Genomic DNA, 19,982 nt, shown 5'->3' on the forward strand with positions numbered 1-19,982 from the left:
GGCCCAGGACATGAATCAGTATTGGGTAGGGGCCTGTCGCATCACTTCCAAGCTATGTGGCTCCTGGATGACAATATTAACAAATTGGGAAGAAACTGGGTTATTTTCCCACTTATCAGGAGCTAGGGGGTCACTGTTTTGTTCACTTGACTTCCAGTGCTCACTGCTCTTCTGGCAGAGGGTGTTGGCGGGGTGTTAAAGAAGTTTCTCAGTAAGAGATTTTCAAAACAATAATGAGCAAGAGCACGCACTGACTGCTTTTCACCCCCTGCCAGTTGTGCATGGATTGTGTCACTGACTCCAGGATGTGCTTGCCCTTTTAGAAGGCAGAGGGAAAGAACTGGGCACGCTGTGAATTTAAAATAAAATTTAAAGTCTTTTGACAGCAGAAGCAATTTTGCTCAAGGGGTCTTCACAAACTGCGGTAGCTCCACTTTGGATTTGCAACAGTGTAAATGAGAATTTAATTTCCCCCCTGTAGCAGAGCTGCCAACATCTTTCTTTGTTTCCCTTGGTGACTTTCAGAATTTAGTTTTGCCAGAGCAAGGCAGGAGGGCAGTCTGCGGGCAGAAGAGCCGGGCGGCCAGAGGAGGAACAGCAGGATGGACTTTGCCAACTTCCCTTGAGAGGGCTGGGAGGAGAGCGGCAGTGGGAGCCAACCCTGGGTGCAATAAACTAGATCATATTATATATCTCTGCCTAATGTCAGGAATGGCTTAGCTAAGGCTGGACAGCCAGCTCACTTTGAGCCCCATGACCGTCCTTCCCTGTGTACCCCAAATCAAAGCAGAAGCTACATATTTTCCTGGCCGCAGCTGCTCAGCAGCTTTATTTCTGCTCCTCAGTGCAAACACTGCTCTTGCCCTTGCTTACCTGCGTGCGGGTGGGCTGCGCGGCTGGGCTGGGGCTGGCTCAATCCCACTCCCTGTCCACAAAGCTGGTGCTCTGGCTGCTGCTTCGGGCAGGTATTCAAGGGGAAAGAAAGCAGTGGGTACTGGGTAATCCTCTCCCGAAGCTGGTTTTACCCCCATTTGGCAACTTAGGGACAGCTGCCATGACAAAACCTGGTTTAGCATCATCCTGTGGGTGAGCACTGCTTGTTTGCTCCCCAGAGCACCTTGTGCTCTTGTTTTATTGCAAGTGGGCAGCAGTTTTATCTCCACTTTCATATAATCATAGAATGGTTTGGGTTGGAAGGAACCTTTAAACATTGGAAGGGACCTTTAAACATCATCTAGTCCAACCCCCCTGCAGTGAGCAGGGACATCTTCAACTAGATCAGGTTGCTCAGAGCCCCATCCAACCTGACTTTGAATGTTTCCAGGGATGAGGCATCTACCACCTCTCTGGGCAACCTGTTCCAGTGTTTCACCACCCTCATCATAAAAAATTTCTTCCTTGTATCTGGTATGAATCTACCCTCTTTCAGTTTAAAACCATTACCCCTTGTCCTATCGCTATAGGCCTGCATTCAGGGGATTTGGATTCAGTCCCCTGGGTTTTGTCTCTCCAACTCTAGCTTTGAAGTATCTTTGCTACTGGGTCTGGTGCTATTGGGAAGAAAGAGGACCCTCCTCCCCAACCAGGTCCAAGTTAATTAGGAAGCAGCAGTGAGGGTCCAGGAACAAGCTGTATCCCAGACGTGATCAAAAAGCAGATCCTGGTATGCGCTGCCCCACTCCCTGGAAGGTGTGGAGAAGAGAAGGTTCCTTGGTGCTCCTGAATTATTTTTTGGCAGCCACAAGCACAGGCTTTGCCTTGGTCTTCGCATCCAAGCTCTGCACCCAGTAGCCTCAATAAAAAGCAAGTCTTCCAAGCATGACACAAGAACTAACTGTGGTTTTTTTTCGAAGTTGTCTTTTTCTGCTGTGTTTTTATGTTACAAGGGTATCCTATAATTTTTACCCCCCAACCAGCACAAAAGAAATGAGGGATTAGCACAGGAGTATGCGAGCATCTTTCTTCTTTTCAATGGAAGGAACAAATTGAAGCTGACAGTTCCTTGGAACCAGCACAACACATGAAGTAGTCACAATAATACATTTTATCTTCCAGCCCTTTTAAAGCATCAGAAGCTCTCCAGTCTCTGATGCCTCCAGTAAGCTGACCTTGGCTGGCAGAGCCAGCCACCTCATTACTGCTGTCCCACTGCTCACAGCCTGCCCTCTCTCCTGGCCCTCAAACAGCTCGATTAGCTGTAGCAGCTAGAGCTTCCCAGGTCAGGCAGCCTGCTGGTAACCCTTCAGTGACACTGATCTGTTTCAAATAATCCCTTCTGCAAGAAACCATTTATTTTTCTTTTTAATTCAAAAAACCCATTTAGCTGCAACACCCAGAGATTTGTCAGACTTGACTTTGTCCTGAAAACATCACGAACAGGAACACTTCAAGCCATCCTTCAACTCCAAAAAGCAGCTGCAGCAGAGAAAATATATCTAGTCATCACTGAGGTTCTGGTTTGAGCTCATGCCTTCACCTCTGCAAAAGACCAGGCTAGACCGACCCTATCTGTTACTATTTAAACCTTTATATTTGAACTGACCAAAGGAAGGAACTCATTTACAGTGAAATCTGTTGGAGATAGACAGGCAAATAAGCACCTGCATATAGCTGCAGGAGGTTCATGTTTTGACAGACGGGGCAAGGTTGAGCACCGCAGCTTCCTTTCTCTTTCCCCAAATTATCATCTTGCTGTCTGAGCAGCCAAAACAGCTCTATTTGTCCCTCGGTGAGGTGTCTTTCCTCTCTGTTAAATTTATCTTACATCTGCTGGAAGACTGAGGCAAAACAGAGGAAGAATATGGTTTGTAGTGAATGAATCCCTTTAAGATGCCTCAGAAGTGTCAGGGAGAGGAGCTAATGCTTGGGATGGTGGCACCAGTCCGTGGTACTGCCGCAGGCAGACAGGTAGATGTAGCTAGAAGTCCGACAGACGCTTTCTAGTCGTATAACATGAGGGAAAGGGCCTTTTCCATAATTAAGCAACTTGACATCCTCTGTTGGTATTTAATTTAAAAATATTTGGGTTTAAAACTGTAATTGTAATACAGAAGTAGGTGTGTATGTTACAGCTTTGTGCAATAACATCCCTGCAAGTAGTCTTTGGCCAAGGAGTCTTCCTGAGTATGGAGACACCTTTTTCTCCCCTCATCCCTGCTAACATCGCTGGATTGTGGCAGCAACAGCTACCCTGTACTGGATAACTACTACTTTCCCAAGTATGACTAATTACTAGTAGCTGCTTTCCCAACCATGCAGGCATGTCTGTGGGTGATGATGCTGTTGAAAAAATGCCACTGCTCAATTGTGTAATGTGTCAAGTCCTGCATGAATGACTGCACTTTTCTTGTCGTGTTCAGTACATCCGCAAAATACCATTCTGTTAGTTCAAAGAAGGACTTGGGTTTTCACACAGGGATGGTTGTGGGATAGGAAGCAATGGGCTGTGAGGTGCTCTTTGAACCATGAGGCTTTTTCCTGAGTTCAGTATAACAGTCGCAGGCCACATCTACTTAGATATCCACAAAATCTTATTAATAAGAATAAACATCTGCTAAAGTAAACAGAGATGAATGTTTGGTTTATTAGATGTTCAGATTAATAAAACCCAGAGCTGGAAATGCTCACTAAGTCATCTGTGCTACACGAAACCAAACCGAAGCTGTATTAAAAATGCTAAGACTTCAGCTGAGGCTGGAGAATAATCAGCTTAAAATTCTGCCTGCATATACCAAGGTTTTGCTTTCTTTGAGATCAGAGGGAGACGTTGTCGTTGTCTCCCCAGATGGCAGCTGGACCACAGAGCCTTGTTTCCGTGCACGCAGGTGGTGGACTGGAAGTGCTTGCAATATATTTGATTTCCATGCCCTATGCTGAAAGCAGAAGCTCACCAAAGGTTAGATGGCTTCTCATCTGCAGTTATCCAGCAAGGGGTTGCTTTTTCCCCATTCTTACCTGGCTCTATGCTTAAAAAGAAAAGAATCCTCCTTCTTCCTGGTAGAGAAGGCGGCACCAGTGGATCCAGCATAACAGCTCCCATGTGAGCATAAACCAAACGCTGTATGCGTGCTTTCTCCAACCACTGTAGTTCTTGTGAGCACGCCGTGCTGCCACCAGGTGAGGAAGACGATTGCTTCCCTTGGCAAAAGGACACAATAGTTTTCCATCATCATATAAAACCATTATAAAACCATTATATCCTCCTTTTCCTACACCCAGAATGACAGTCCATTACTATGATGTGAATTGGAAAATGCAGAAATCTCAACAGAGAAGGAAAGGAGGAAAGAGTGGGAGGGCAGCGGAGGACAACCTGCGGGGTCATTCCTATAAGCTGTTCATTAGCCTGCGATGGCCCCGGTGGGTTTTTCCTTTAAATGGCAGACTGTGGAAAAGCAGGGCTGTGCTGAGATGCGTGCAGCCTTAATTTGTGCAATGAAAAGTCACGCAAGATAATTACCTTGTAGTTCAGCGACGATAAACGCTGTCAGATCTGTTTAATCCACGCTCGGTTTATCCGTAATGTCTCTGTATCTAAAAGACTCAAATGGTAACTAATCCTATAGCATGGCTGGAGCGTATGACGTTTTAAACTCAGGATTTCTTTTTCTAATGTTCACTACAGATTAAATTTACCAATTTAACCTGACTAGATCTACTTACCATATATTTAAGTGTTTCATTAGATCTGCATTAGCTGTGTCTGTGACAGTAAACTATGGGTGTTTGGGATTGGTCTCAGGCACTAATGGCAACAGGCACAGACCAGCCTGTATCCGTGGCATTAAGCTCCTCTGTCCTCCAAAAGAGGGAAGCACATGAAGACTGCTTTGGGAATGGTCCTTGACCCACACCACTTCCGAAACCATGCCTGGTAACCATGTGGGAGAGTGATAACTGACCCAAGCCAAATCTGTGCCAGCAACTGCTCAGACAGTGTATCCTCCTTTGCCTCAAGGAGCAGAAAGCCCTTGCAGATTCAAGAGGGAACAGCTTTTCTATACTGAGAAACTTGATAGCTACTGAAATGAATCATAGAATCACAGAATCGCTTTGGTTGGAAAGGACCTTTAAGATCATCGAGTCCAACCGTTAACCTAACACTGCCCAGTCTACCACTAAACCATGTCCCTAAGCACCACAGCTACACGTCTTTTAAACACCTCCAGGGATGGTGACTCCACCACTTCCCTGGGCAGCCTGTTCCAATGTTTGATAGTGGTGTCAAGGGCAGCAGTTCTCCATAAAATTCTACACATTTTTTCAAGCAGTTTCTGTAAACACTTGCATGTCTACAAAGGTGTCCTGGTTTTTGCGCAGGTGGGCTGCGACTGCTCCATGTAAAACAGCAGCATGGATACAGGGAGCTGGGGTGGCTGTGCCTCCCGGCTCTCTGCACATAGCAATAACCTTCCTGGTTTTGCTCAGCTGCCCCATTGGTTGTCAGATCTCTTCTCCAGTACCAGCGTCATTAACACAAGCTTTTCCAACAGGTACTTTTTACCTAGCACAGGCCCCCCCGCCCTTAACCCTTTATCCTGCATCACATCTCTTTCAGCTGCTTTTTACAGCTCCTTTAATGATCCTGGCTAGAGAAGATGGTGGTGGTTTGGGGGAAGTTTAGGCTATTTGGTGGTATTTAGGCTATTTGGTGGTGTGCACTGTCGTCTCCTATGCCTTTGAGGGATTTTAAAATTGAAAATATTTTAGCCAGAAGAATAATAACCTCTGCCATAACTTTAAATAAAAGTTTTAAAAGTCATATATGTGAGATCTTCTCTAGCACAAGATTCAAGTCTTGAATTTAAATGAACTGAAGCCAAGAGACAAGAGTTACATCAGAGCACACAGCCTCTCTTGGTTGCGCATGGACAGTGTTCAACTACTTCATGTGCTAGATGAAAGCTTCAGACACATGCTATAGCCAAATATAAATGAAGTAACACAGGACTTTTATGGTAATGCTCTTGAAATGGCTACACTTGTGAAGTGTCGAAAAGATTAAATAAATCCGTTGCTGCAATACTCGTATCTGGGACAAGAACATTCAGCTTTGAAGATGTTCTGTCCTAAAACATGTAGCGATGTGTCTTCACAATATTTTAGTGAGCGATGTACCATTAAGACACCCCTTGAAATAGAACGGTTGTATAAACATGCAAGGCATTTTAAGTCACCCTAATCCCACATATTTAAAGAGGAGCAGCAAAGCGTTGGTATCTCATTAGCAACTGAAAGGATTTGACAACAATGATGTTTTACTTTCCTTTCAGGGATGAAAAGCCCGTCTTATTTGTTTAATTTAGCTCACTCATGCTTATATTAGAGTGTACCTGGAGTGGATACCAAGTACAGCGACAGTTTGTCTGTCTTGGCCGAAGCAAAACAAATAATCCGTAGAGTGGCCCACTGGTTACCTAGACCATCCTACATGTGTTTCCTTGATGCATTTACTTTCCTGCAGATGCAAAGAGGTAGTAGCCTCAGCTTACTGTCCTTGTCTGTGCTGCTGCTGTCTGCATTAAATGACTTGTAAACAGGAGAAATGCTGGTGCAAAGTGATAAAAGAAAGCAGCACTCTTAAGGATGATTTTGTATTAAACACTGCTGGGTCATTACTTTTCTCTCCTGCCAGTGAGAAGGTTTTTATGTTTGTCTGAGAAAGTGAGGCCACTCTACTGCTTACACTTGACATACAAATTTAGGTCACTGCTCACAGTCATCATAGATTTTGCCAAAAGACTCTTACCAGAGTTGCATCTATTGACATCAGGGCTGACTTTCCCCACTTGTTCTCAGATCTTACTCAAGGGCTTGTCCAAATGTTACTGTTGGCCAGTAAGGGACAAGGGACACCCCAGCACCACTCATGGTTTTCTAGGCCTCCCCTACTGATAATGCTTGCAAAAGTGCAGAGTAGGTTGATCACTGTTTGTGATCTGCGCTGAGAAATTGAAATTCCACCTAATGCCTGTGGTCAACCAGGTGGTGTTCAGCAGCATATGCCAAAAGAGGTAGAGAAGTAGCCAGGCTGCTGCTAGACAGAGTGGTTCCCACAGCCTGTTTTGCATCCTGCTAGTAGTCTTCTCACAAGGTCGCTCCTTGTAGTTTATCTCCTAATACAGGGAAAGATAACAGAGCAGCACAGAGCCTTCCACCTTTACTACTGCGTAGCGCTGCCGAAATGACAGCGTGATTCATTACATGCGCAGGTCACTCGCGCTGAACTGCTGTTATGGATTTGGTACAAGATGGGTTTAAAGCATAAGAAGATCCTTCTCAGCTGATTTTCAGAAATGCTTTTTCTTTAGATTATTTGCTGGCACTTGAATGGCATGGGGGGCTTTGTTTTTAATTAAATCTTTAATTGACATAAAGAATAATCAACAATGAGTAGAATTGGAGTTGACTTCTAATCAAAGATCATTCTGCATACCAGGGTGGGTTTGAAATGAATGAATGTCAAATCTAATTAGGCGGACGGATTCTGATCCCTCAGCCACACTCATACATACTGTTACAGACCAAATTTTGCTTATCTGCACTAATATCAGCTGAATATGATTGCTCTGTGTTCCTACTGCTGTAAGGGAATGGCATTAGGGAGGGCACCGTGTGGGGTTCATGCACACACTCGCTCCAGCTGCCAGCGCGAAACAAATGGTGGAACCGAAAAAAATGAGGTCAGCTACCACGGACCCATCTGTCGTGCGCAGGAGCCATTTAGGATCAAATTTATTTTCCTTGGGTTTATTACAGTGAAATAACTCATTTGCATTTCCCTCTCCGTATATTTTCAGCACGTGCTATACCAAGGGTGAGGAGCGGTGCTGTAGGTCTTTGAGGGGAGGTTAAGCAGTGGAAAGGGCAGTTTGTGGCTCCCCGGCGGGGGACATGGGGCACATACCAAGAGCTCTGGTGAAAGAGTAGCTACAAAAAGGGCAGGAAGAAAGCTAATCGTGGTACAAGACAAAAGGGTGCTGCTTTTACCTCAGCCTCCGACAGTCATTATTGCCGAAGGCATGTTTCACAGGAAAAATAAAAGATGAAGTTAAAAGTCCCCACACTGACTTTGGCACCTAGACTGGTGTGAAAGATAAGTGATGCTTACTGAATTTATGGAGCTATATTGCAGCGGGAGCATCAGATATCAGGTCCTATACATTTACAGCCACATATTCTTTACCATTTTGCTGTTGACCTGGATTGTTAGCTTTTTTCTTACTATTAGTGTTGCTTTTTGGTTTATGTGCTTCATCCAATTTGGTAGGAGGAGCAGAACAAACAGCATGAGCTATTCCAGATGGTAGACAATTTGTGTTTCTGCTCAGGGTGTCTAGTGATGCGCTAGCAAATACTGTAGCATTTGAGTTGAAAACGTCCTTACATACAATATAAAAAATGTTCTTACGGAAATGAGACCATAAAGTACAAGTCTTGCTATTAGTATCAAGTCTTGGGAAAAATATTATTTGAAATAAAAGCTAAAATTTGGTACCAAAGTGCCCAAAGCTAACATTTTCATTTATTGGAAACAGGTAACAGTGCCTTGTGCTCACTCGCAGGGATTTCTGCATGACAAAGTAAAGCTCCCAGCTACGGGCTTCAGTAGAGCTATAAAAGATGCATGAGTTGCATACACTTCTGTGTGCATTGTAAAAGCTGAATCCACCCAAACTGAAGGTATTGAAATACGACTAATAAAAGAAAGAATCACTGCAGGCGTCACTGATGCAGATAAAGCCTTCAGTGAAAAGTGAGCACAAGCCTTCAGAGGGACCCCGCTGGATAGCTGGCGGCGTGAGAGGCAAAGGTTGAATGTCCATGGTGGAGGAAGAGACCCACCCCAGGCTGCCAGCGAGGGCGGGACAAGCTGTGGTGGGTTAAACTAGGATTCTTGTTGCTGCAAGAGATGGGGCAGAGTTTGCCTCCTTGTGCAGGGGCAGGAATACATGGGTACCAACGGCTTTGATGCCCACCTAAGTGTGACTCGGGTGCTCCCGCATTCTTCCATTTGAAGGAGAGGGAGCTGTCTCAGCTATAGCTCCTTCTCTGTGCAATACTGCTCACTGCAGCCATGCTGGTAAGCCCACGTGGCTCTTCTTCTGTATGCTAAAATTAATGTTTGAAGCTCACATTTCTGGTGGCCTTTCACTGGCTGATGTAGGCTTGGGAAGTGTGCTTGTCGGTATAGCCATATGCTGCTTTTTAGGAATATCTCGTAGCCTTGGACTTTGATGGAACAAATGCACATGATTTTGTTCTGGCAACCAAGAATAGTTCTTCAGATGAAGCTCACATGTCTGTACAACTCTGGCAAATGCTACCCTGCACAAGGAAGGAGCAGCCCAATCACTGGGAGCATAAAATGTGCCATGAAAGTCTTATCATGAAATCCAATGACTTACAGAAGACACACTTCTACAGACGCTTCCAGGAGATCCCATTCCATGGAAATGTTCCTGACACATCCAGGAATTATAAGCCTATGCACTAATGCCTGAGAGTTTTTGTCCTGAAAGTGTAAAAACTCTTGTGAAAGAATTAAATTCCTTATGAAAGTTTTTATAAGGCTCTTGAGTGCTCTTACTCATATATTATTGTCAAATTTTTATATTAAAAAACCAGCCACAAGAATGTCTACATTATCATCCAAGATGCATACCTCTGTGCCTTCTAGGAGTCTAAGGAACGTGGAAACCATAAATTCCAGGTGGTTATTTGGGCTGCTGGCCATGCTGGCCTCATATTGCCAGGGTGATTCAATTAAGTCAGAAGGAAGAAGATGGAAAATGAATATTAAAAATGACTAGACTTTAGGCTACAAAAGCAAGCGACACCAGCTGAAAGCATACTGAATGAGCTTAGCATTGAACTGAGCCTAAGTGTAGAATTGAATTGTGCTCTTTGGGTTTATGACTGCAAAGCAGAAAGAACTGTCTGGCAGGGAGGAGGATGTGACTTCTAGGGTATAATCAATTTTCTTCCCTTACTGGATTTATTTTTTTGGAGATGCATGCTCTGAAGTGGGATCTTATTGCAACAAAAAGTTTTTACCTTTGTAAGATGGCCAGCTAGTCTGATAGTCAGCTAGAACATAGACCTTGTCATAGATGAGAGAGGAACATATTATTTTCTTTCATTATTCAAGAAGATACCAGTTAATTCATTAGACATAGCCCAGGTTTGCAGTTAAGAAATGTTCCTAGCACGCAAAACAGAATCAGTTGACTTCTGTGGCCATCCACTTGCATCAGTTTAGTGGACCCCCTCAGCTTACCTAAACCTGAATAATTATCTCCAAATTTTAACAGACAGCCTGCAGACCTCAGGTCAGCAGAAGGAACAACATACAAACCATCTCACTGTAGGGATTACATCTTCTTAGATCCAGAATGGGCCTTGAAACCTGCGTCACACAAAAACATAACATAGCACCAAAGGATTGGCAAGGATCCCTTCAGTCATTGAGTCCTACCCCACATTCCCATTTAATCAAGGATTATACATAATCCCAAAGCATCCTCAAAGCCTCTATTCCAGAAACCCTCAGCTGCAGACAGCTCCCTAACACCCTGCAGCAAACCCTAGCCATAACTGTAGCTGCCACAAGGAGAGAACAGGAGGAATCACAGGTACCATCACCACTGGTGTATTTATTGCAGCTTTACATGGTTGCTAGCACACATGTAGCAAAAACAACTTCCCCTCATCATGTGGTGAATGAAAAATACCATCTCCAGATCGGTCATGGGGAAAAGGCAAACGAAAAGGGACCGTGCGAAAGTCAGCCTAGATTTAGCAAACGTGTTTCTGACTGAATTTCCCCTCTCTTAGCTTGGATTGAAGTCCAGACTGTTTATCAAATATTTCAGCATTATGGGAGGTGGAAGTCCATGCAACGGTGATGAAGAGAGGGCAGTCCTGTGGGAGTGATGGGCTCTGCGGTCCCTTCCCCTCTCATTAGCTCAGGCTCAGCTGTTTCCCCTTTTCCAGACTGAAAGGAGAGCCCGGAGAGGGGACTTTTATTTCCCAGGGGATGGAGACATCATCAATTATCTGCCATTGCCTGCTGCAAGCTGTCAGTGAATAGGGCAGAGAAAGTACTGATAGGATTTCACCTTATCCCTCGGCTCGCTGATGGCCTCATCATTCAACTGCCATGCACTTAGAAGGGGCAATACTAATTATATTAATTGTGCTCCTACTCGGCACATGCTTGTATGAGCAGTAAGCAGACTGATGGCTTTTTAAAATGAAACATCAGTGGTTCATCAGCTATATAGATTTAAAAATGTAAGCGTCCTCGTTGGATCCACTGCTGAGGTCAAACTCTCGAGTCTCAAAAGCATTTAGCACCATTTTAGATAAGTAGTATGCTTTATATTGAGAGCAAAATGCATATTGTATCTAGAAGACAGTAGCATTATATCAGTGTCACGGTTTAAAGCTGGGCCAGCTATTAACCAGGTGGCAGATGCTCTCTGTTAACCCTCTCCCCCCTCCCCCCCAAGGGAAAGGGAAAGGGAAAAGGGAGAGAGACTTATGGGTTGGAAAGTTAAAACAGTTTCAATAAACTATAATAATGAAAAAGAATATAATAACAATAATAATAGAAATAACCAAATATATACAAATATGTACAAAACCAAGATCGAGAGCTTGGAAATCCTCCTCAGGCAGAGTTGCTCCCCCCAGTACAGGCAGAGGGGAAAAGGCAGTACCTCCCCCCAGCACAGACAGAGGGGAAAATGCAGTAGCTCCACCCAGCACAGGCAGAGGGCAAAATGCAATAGCTCCCCTGCCATCACACCTGCAGGCTTTTAACTGGAGATTTGGCAAAGCTGGTACCAATCAGTGGGAGACAGGAGGGCCCCTCCCTCCTGGGCCCCACCTCCAGGAGGCAGTGGGTTAGTGATAAACAGGAAAGTGAGAATGACATGTATGGGATGGAATACCTTGCTGGTCAATCCTGGGTCACCTGCCCCGTCCACTCCTCCCTGCAGGTACAACCCCCTTCGGCTCTTTACTCGTAAGCAGTGACCTTGGGTTCTCTAAGGCTATTTGGCCTGGTTTGAGCCAAACCAGGACAATCAGATAACTACTAAAGGCAGATTTAGAAACTTGGTCACTGCATTAGAGTAGCACCAAAATCCCCGTAGTAGTGTTCATCTATAGGGATACTGGTCAGGTCAACAAGGGATCTGGGTAAGTCCTCGTGGGCTGAGCCTTACTGAAATTTTACTAGTGACTACATCTATGCATATAATCAGAATACAACTGTATTATTAAATTCAGAGGTAGGTGTATTTAGTCAATAGCACAGAGGCCTGTGAATGGTTTAAGAGGCAGGAAAATAAATCCCCCTCTACAAAGCGTATTACAACAATGTGACAAATACTCATCACTCAAAGTGTATTTGCTAGATGTAGGTATCATAAATAATCCATCGACGTGGTGCCCGCATGCAGTCACTGTCTATGTGAATCTGGGCTAAGGGGCTGCTGCTGCTAGGCAGAGTCAGTGTGATTTTGTTAGGTCAGTTGGAAACATCTGAGATGTCAGCAATGTAAGTTTAAATCTTAAGAACAGATTGTGTTTGTACAATAGAGTCAACCTCTAACCTGACAAACTGAAAAGTAACTGAACAGAACTGGGAGATTTCATCAGTTCTGACTCTGTTACCGCCTTTTACCACAGTTTTCTTCTGTACAGAAATGAAACATGCATTAATCACCGAGATTATATATAATAAATAGAGAGAGATCACAAGCCTATCTGGGCTCCGAGTTCTGACCATTTTATGCAAAAGCAAAGCAAAGTAGCTCCAGGCAGGTCTTCAATTTCCATTTCAATTGCACTTCTTCCACACTGCCTTCTGGTATCTTGAGGAAAGTCTTAGCTACTAAAGCATTGCAAAGCCATCCGAGTGCTCGAGCAAAATAAATAAGTAAATTCCTTTTCCAAAATTATTATTTTTTCAAGTTTCCCCAAAGCAAAGTAAACCCAAACACTTCCAGTGTGTCTGCACATGATCACATATGGACACAAAGATTTTGTTCAGAGCAAAACCCATTCATCTTTCATTCGCATTAATGCAGAAGGTATTCATCGTGTGGAAGATGTTAGCATTTTAACAAGAGTTTTGAATCTAAAATAACTACGTTTTTATAGATAATGTGGGCATGGCTAGCACCCAACCTCAGGTTGATTTTATTCCTCCTGTTTTCTAAGGAATGGCTGATGCTTGTGCAGTTAAAAATCTCCTTGGACTGTCAGTGTTCTTTAGCTTCTACCCTCATACCTCTCCAGATGCTGTCTGTGGAGGTGTTAATCATCTTGTCAAACAGGGCAAGTGCTGAACACTTGCAAGGGATTCTCTGCTCTGTGGCAGTTTGGACCCAACTTTTAATGCAAATTCTTGTATGCAAATGGCAGCATACAGCACTTAAGGTTATTTGCAAAACCAAAGAGAACCTGCTGTGCGGACCCCCAGGGTACTGTGATCGGGTGGTTTCCGCTTTGTCTCTCGGGAGCTGGTTCCCGGTGGGGTTTGAACTGTTAGATGTCAATGTCAGCTGGTCGGGTAAATGCTGTGCTGTCTACAGGGATGCAAGGTTTGACCGTGGAAGCTGCAAAGTGGCTTCTGCCGAGTGCTGGGTATTGGCAAGCCTGAGCAGAGCGCTCAGCCCTGCAGAGGTGTGCTGAGAGCCTTAAGGAGCTAGGGGTGAGTGTAGGGCCAAATTTGGGCTCTCATTGACTGAAGACTCAAGTATCTCCAGTTGTGGCTGGAGCATGTTTATCCCCGTGCAAGTTAACCGAAGCGCATCCTCACTGCAGTTTCTCTTGAGCCTGTGAGCAGTTGCTGCTCCCGAATCCCTCCTGCTCCCACCCTCTCCCTTTCCCCGGTCTCTCCTGGCCATGGGTTTCTGTCCAGTACGGGTGCTCACAGCCCTGGTCTGCCTGAGAGCAACTTCTTTATCCCAAGGGTTTATCCTCGCTGTGGATAAGCTGGCATGGCTCTGAGCTGGATGTGCTGCGTCCGGGCTCAGCTGGGGACTCGAATGGTGGAGCACCATTATCTGCTGGCCACAGGAGAAGAGAAAACTGGCCTTAATTGCAGCCCAGGTGGTATCTCTGAGGGCTGTCGAGTCACAGGAGGCAGCTCTTGCTTCTGAAACAGAAAGATTTACGCTGTTTTAGTTGTGCAATAGAGAAAACGTCACATTACCAGTAGCGCTGGCAATGCTGGGACTGGAAGAAGTATTCCTGGTGGAGCTCTTGCAGAAATATTCCTGACAAAACAGCTCCTCGGGCAATGCAGTCCTCTCCACGGAGAAGCAGTAACTTGCCATGACGTCTACTGCCACCTCAAAGAGTATTTGCTCAGCTTAGTACTACAAATTAAACATAACTGGACAGCACACAACGTTTCCCCACGTATTTGCTTTCTCCAGTGAGCGTTTGCTGTACAGGCACCACATATAGCTCTGCTGCTTATCTTTAATAAATACATTCAGTTGAGAAGGCTTACATTGTAGATCTGTGGCCCTCACAAGTGGCTGCTTTTTTGGGCACTCATTATCATTCCTCATCTGTGGGGATGAGAGGATGATTTAAACTCGCTGTTATCCCCTCAGCCCCGTACGGTGCAGTTTCACAGAGCATCAGCTCTGTTGCCTGCGGGCAGCTCCAGCCCTTGCCACACTGTCCTGCCTTGGGACCAAACTGACCCCTCAGCCCAGCTGTTGGAGTGAAATGAACTGGGGGTATGGGGCATGCTGGGTCCAGCTTTTAAAACAAATGGTAAAAAAAATTATTTAAAAAAATATTTTTCATTTTTTGTTGGGTTATTTTTAAGCTGGCCTAGTTTCTTAATCCGTTTCATGGTGCAATGGTGTCAGCAGCCGTGCTAGCACCCTGTGAAGCAAGAAGGTGGTGAGAGGATGGGTCCTGCGGCTTAGGGGAGCCGGTCCCTGGCAGCACCTGAGAACCAGTGTCCTCTTCTCCAGCATCCCCCTTCCCCTCCCGCTCCCTGCTCTGCTGCCTGGCCTCAGCTGGCCGTGATACTCCTCAGACATCTCGGTGAGGCCATTCACCTCTCCAGAGCAGCACAAAACCAAGGCAGCAGGAAAACCTGCTTTGTTGTCTGCCGAGGGTGGCAAGCGCAGGGTCGAGACAAGGAAAACAGCAGATCAAGGAGGAAAGGAAAAGGGAGGTGTCCCCCTCTCCCCTCATGGCAGCAGCAAGCTGATGGAGCTGTTGTGAACTGTGGCACTTGTTTGCTGTTTCTTTACGGGCGGATTGAAACCACTGATGCAGATGCCGAGCTGGGCATTGGAAATGAGCACACACAGAGCAAGTGCTTCCTCCTGGGGTGCTGAGCCCCGCCGAACACATGAAACGCAGAGCATACAGTGCCTGGAGCTTGTTTACTCGCCTCTTGTCATGGCGGAGAGCATCCCTCTCTCATCACAGCATGCCATGGCTGTGCGTACACCCACTGTGTCTTCCTTCTCAGCAGCCAGGCAGGAACAGCCATGGGGAAAACGAGCAAGGATCAAAGGGGAGCTGCGGGACTTGATTCATGCTGAGTACACCCACTTTTTAAAATTTTAATATATGTAATAACACTTCACAGTGATGGTGAGAGCCCCTTAAGAGCTCTGCACACTCCCAAAATAATCTCTGGGACACCCTGATGGAGCAGATGGGGATGCCAGGGCTGGGAGAGAAGCATGCCGGGCACAGCAGAAATTGGGGATGGCACTGGGATCAGCACGCTAAAGCAACTGGTTTCTAGTCCAACATCCAGACCCTCTTCGTGTCTCTGGCACATTTTCAGTAGACCCTGGGCTGTAAGTCAGAAGTGAAAACAGGACCATTTTATTTTTGAGGCAGGATGATTTGGCAATGCAAACAGATTTCGTGCCCTGGCTCGCAGCCCCTCGTGGCGTTCAGTTACCCCTGACCGTGTCTGATGGGCACCAGGCAGTCCTGGCCTCACTGCCTGCCTCTTACCCTCCACCATCACTGACCTGCTTTCTATTGTTTTTCAGGAATATCTTCCAGGCTTCCTGAAATCATGTCAATAGGATCACATTCATTCTCTCCAGGAGGTCCTAATGGGATTATTAGAAGCCAATCCTTCGCTGGCTTCAGCGGGCTTCAGGAGAGGCGCTCCAGGCAAGTACCGTGCTCTCCAAGGGGAATTTCCAGATCAGGCTCTAAGGGAGGGTGAAGGCACAAAAGAGGCGAGAGAGGACTGTCTTCTCTCTGATTGCAGAAGAAAGTCTTCTAGGCTAAAACCCTCAGTCGTTTGTATAATTAAGCTGTTACCCTCTGCCTTAGCTACCCAGTGCCTGTTTGCCACTCCCCCATTAATGCAGGGCTTCCTCACACGCCTCAGAGCTGTGAGAGAATTTCAGAGAATCATTTTAATTTACTAACTTATACAGTAATATTTTCAACATGTGAAATGAGCAGGAACATGATACACTTCCCACCACCCCCAATTTAAAACCGTTGCTGCCTAAAAGGCAGTTTTCTCATTGGCACGCTGCTATGAATTCAAAACAACTCTGTTTCCTTTGCGGAGCTGCCTTCATGTCCTGCTGGGAACTGCAGAGCCTTTCCTTGCACCGCCCTTTAGCTACACAAGACTTAGGGCTTTGAGTCAGGCATTTACCAAGTCAACCAGTCCCTGATGGCCCCAGTGGCTACTTTACAATTAATTTTAACTTGTGTAAATTCTCTGAGTGCCAGACCATCAGTCAGCAATTGAGGAGGAATGGCAGGCAAAGGGGTGGCCTCCCATCATCTGCTCAAGTCAGCAATGGTTGTTAGATGCTGACTACCCCCAGCAGAGTCACCGAAGAGGCACCTATATGCAGCACAACTATCCTCCCTCTGCCATACGGAGCTACCTATGGTCCATGCTCGAGACCAGCGGCGTGATGCTGCCCTCCAGACATGCTCTTAACTGAGCCCCAGTCTTCCTTAGGAGCCCCCAGGCTTTATGCCTGAGATTATCTGGGCTGCCCTTAGGTTTTAGCACCTGGGTGTAGCTCAGCCCTTTTATGGCTGTGGCTGAGCAACGTGAGGCAGCACAGGCATGGTATAAGACAGAGAAATGTCTGATGAGCCTCAGACAGCCCAGCGTTTCCAGACCAGCAGTCGTATCTCGGCAAGGCAACTGGCACATCAAAAGCTGACAGGACGTGTCCCAGGCTGCTCTTAACCTGTAAACAAACGCAGTCCTTTAACTGGCAGGCACAGAACCAGATTTGTTTCTGCTAGCAGACATAATAGCAGAAGGTTTCTTCAAGCTATGCTCCTTTGAGATTGTTATGATTTATAGGGGTTTCATCCTCTTTAATGTTCATTTTGCAGGTGTAACTCCTTTATTGAAAATTCCTCTGCACTCAAGAAGCCCCAAGCAAAGGTGAAGAAAACGCATAATTTGGGCCATAAGAACAGCACCACGCCCAAAGAGCCCCAGCCTAAAAGGATGGAAGAGGTCTACCGAGCCCTGAAAAATGGCCTGAAGTAAGAGCCTTTATCCTGCTTGTTGATTGAAGCTTTCTGTGACATTTTAGAGCCTAGAGAAACACATCACAGGAGCAGGGATCCTTAATCATAGCAGAGGAAAATATACCTCTTGGAGCCTGGATTGTAACACTTACTTAGGATCTGAAATATATGTATGGGAAAGAGGGGGCAGAATCCCATTTCCATTCAAATTGCTAAGAAAGCTCCCAAAGGCTGGGATTTCAACATTAGATTTTTTTTTCCGCCGAATTTCCTAGAGTGGTATCAGAGGCTTGTATCGCCCTTAAGATAACATACCAGATGATAACGGGGCTTTTACCAGCCAGATACAGGAGCAGCAATTGGAAGGCACCAGCCCATAAACTAAGCAGCAGATTAGCTTCATTGAAACTCATTGTTCAGCATCAGGAGAACACAGAGCTCTTATACACAGCTAAATAAGTGGCTTCTATTTATTCCCCAAAAGGCAGCAGGGAGCTGCTTTTATGAAAGATCAATGTAAATTGAGTTTTTGTCTGAAAATGGATCCAATGAGGAAAGCCATTTGTTGCACAGATTTTTTTTTAGGATGGTCAGCAGCCAGCTCAGTATGTGCTGCAGAGCTCATGTATCCCTTCTCTGGTTTGTGTTTACAGCGAGTATCTGGAAGTTCACCAGACAGAGCTGGATAAGTTGACTGCTCAATTAAAAGACATGAAAAGAAACTCACGCCTGGTACGTGTCATAGTTTTTCATGGTGCAGATGCACAGTAACCTTCCTGAGGTGCTGGAGCAGCCACGGGGTGGGAGCAGGATACGGGGAATTTGCATTGATGCTCTTCCCTTCCAGCCCTGGTCTTGTTTGTGATTTCTGTTGACTGACAAACATTACTTTCTCACGGTGCTGTTATGTTGCAAAATTAATCACACTTTTATCTGCTCTGTTGCAGGGAGTCCTCTACGATTTAGATAAGGTACGTTATCCTCTTTGACACTGGTTTTGCAAGGAAGCGTTAGTATCCGTACAGTGTATGTAGCTGGCATGGAAAACCTCTCTCAGCCAGATCTACTACCCAGGCCAACACCATCGAAGGAGAAGTGACCAGACAATTTGTACTTGCAAAGGAAGAAGTCCCACTCCCCTCCTCTTCCCAGGGGCTCTGGTATTGCCCAGCGCCTCCGCCAGCCAGCTGTGCTCACTAACCCAGCATCAAACTTACCCCATCAGCCCTTCCCTGGGGTCTGTCGAATTAAACTGGCTCCAGGATGGACACAGGGAAGGAGGCAGACCCCTGCCAGGGGAGGAGGGAGGCGAAGGAGCGAGACCTCCTATTTGTGTCAGCTGCCAGCCATTAAATCCATCGCCTTGTGCAACTTCGCCCTGCCAGCTCCAGGGAGGTGGGAGGCTGGCAGGGGGATGCCAGGGCTGGCTGTGGGAGCCAGGTCAAGCCCTGGTTCATCCCTGCTCCTGCCAGTTCTGGGGAGGGAAAAATTGAAAAATTGAAAATATTTTTCCCTGCGGGAAAATTTGGGTGAAACAAAAGGAAAGCTTTCAAAAATGCTTCCTGAACAAGTCTGGCTTTTTTTCAGTCAAAATGCCAAGCTTGGTTTTGCTTTCAAAAACGGTTTGCTGAGGAAGAGAATGGATTTTGAAATGTGAAACCAAATCAATTTTAATACAGGTTTTCAAAGTACTGAGAATACTATATTTTAAACTAAAAAAAGCTCAGATCCTTTTTTTTTTTTTTAAGAATTAAAAAAACTAGGGAAATCCCATCAAAGAAAAACTTTTTTTTGGTTCAAAAATACATTAGGTACAGAGGTCAGTGAGCTCCATTGTCAGCAGGAGATTAATGGTAGTAAGGTGGGACAGCTAACTCCAGATTCATGGGCAACAAAACCCTGGATATTTTAAGGAGGAGTTTCTCAGCCTCATGGGGACCTGAAGACCCGAGCAGAGCTAGCACGGTGATGACTTACTGCTTTATTTACATGTGCCTCACCCTCTGCCTCTTCCTTTCCTTCAGCAAATCAAAGCAGTCGAAAGATACATGAGAAGGCTGGAGTTCCACATTAGCAAGGTAACAAGCGCTCCTATCATCTTTCTTCTGCGTCTGCTCTTGTGTTGTTAGGAAAATAAACCCTTGGCTTCCTGCTACTCCTCTGCTCCGGGGAGGCCGTCTTGATGAAGCCTCTCCCAGATTCAGTATTTTTACTGTGATGGGCTGGTGGTCAGAGCCAAAGAAAGGGTTTCCACGTGGTTCATAGCCCCCAAGGTCCAGCCGTGCCCTGAGACACTCCTGCCTGACTTTTAGGTACAGAGAGAACACAGGGTCAGGCGCTTGCTGGGAAACATCTCTCTCATTGCACGCTTATTGTTAAACTATAGGTAGAGAGAGAGTTGCATCTGAAAGAAATTTAATTCGGCAGTTGTCTCTACTGTACACAGCAGC

General features: G+C 45.7%; 1 protein-coding gene across 3 annotated transcripts in view; it reads left to right on the forward strand.

The window, feature by feature from the left end:
• RIPOR2 (RHO family interacting cell polarization regulator 2) overlaps window positions 1–19,982 on the forward strand; it is a 70,605-nt gene that overhangs the window by 19,148 nt on the left and 31,475 nt on the right. For all 3 annotated transcript variants that reach the window (XM_068396650.1, XM_068396651.1, XM_068396652.1), the window contains exons 2-6: window positions 16,059–16,185; window positions 17,392–17,547; window positions 18,186–18,264; window positions 18,480–18,503; window positions 19,557–19,610. In XM_068396650.1, the coding sequence (XP_068252751.1) occupies window positions 16,059–16,185; window positions 17,392–17,547; window positions 18,186–18,264; window positions 18,480–18,503; window positions 19,557–19,610 (440 nt within the window). The remainder of the gene's footprint in view (window positions 1–16,058; window positions 16,186–17,391; window positions 17,548–18,185; window positions 18,265–18,479; window positions 18,504–19,556; window positions 19,611–19,982) is intronic.

Source organism: Nyctibius grandis, chromosome 3, assembly GCF_013368605.1.
Source record: "Nyctibius grandis isolate bNycGra1 chromosome 3, bNycGra1.pri, whole genome shotgun sequence".
Taxonomy (NCBI): Eukaryota; Metazoa; Chordata; class Aves; order Nyctibiiformes; family Nyctibiidae; genus Nyctibius; species Nyctibius grandis.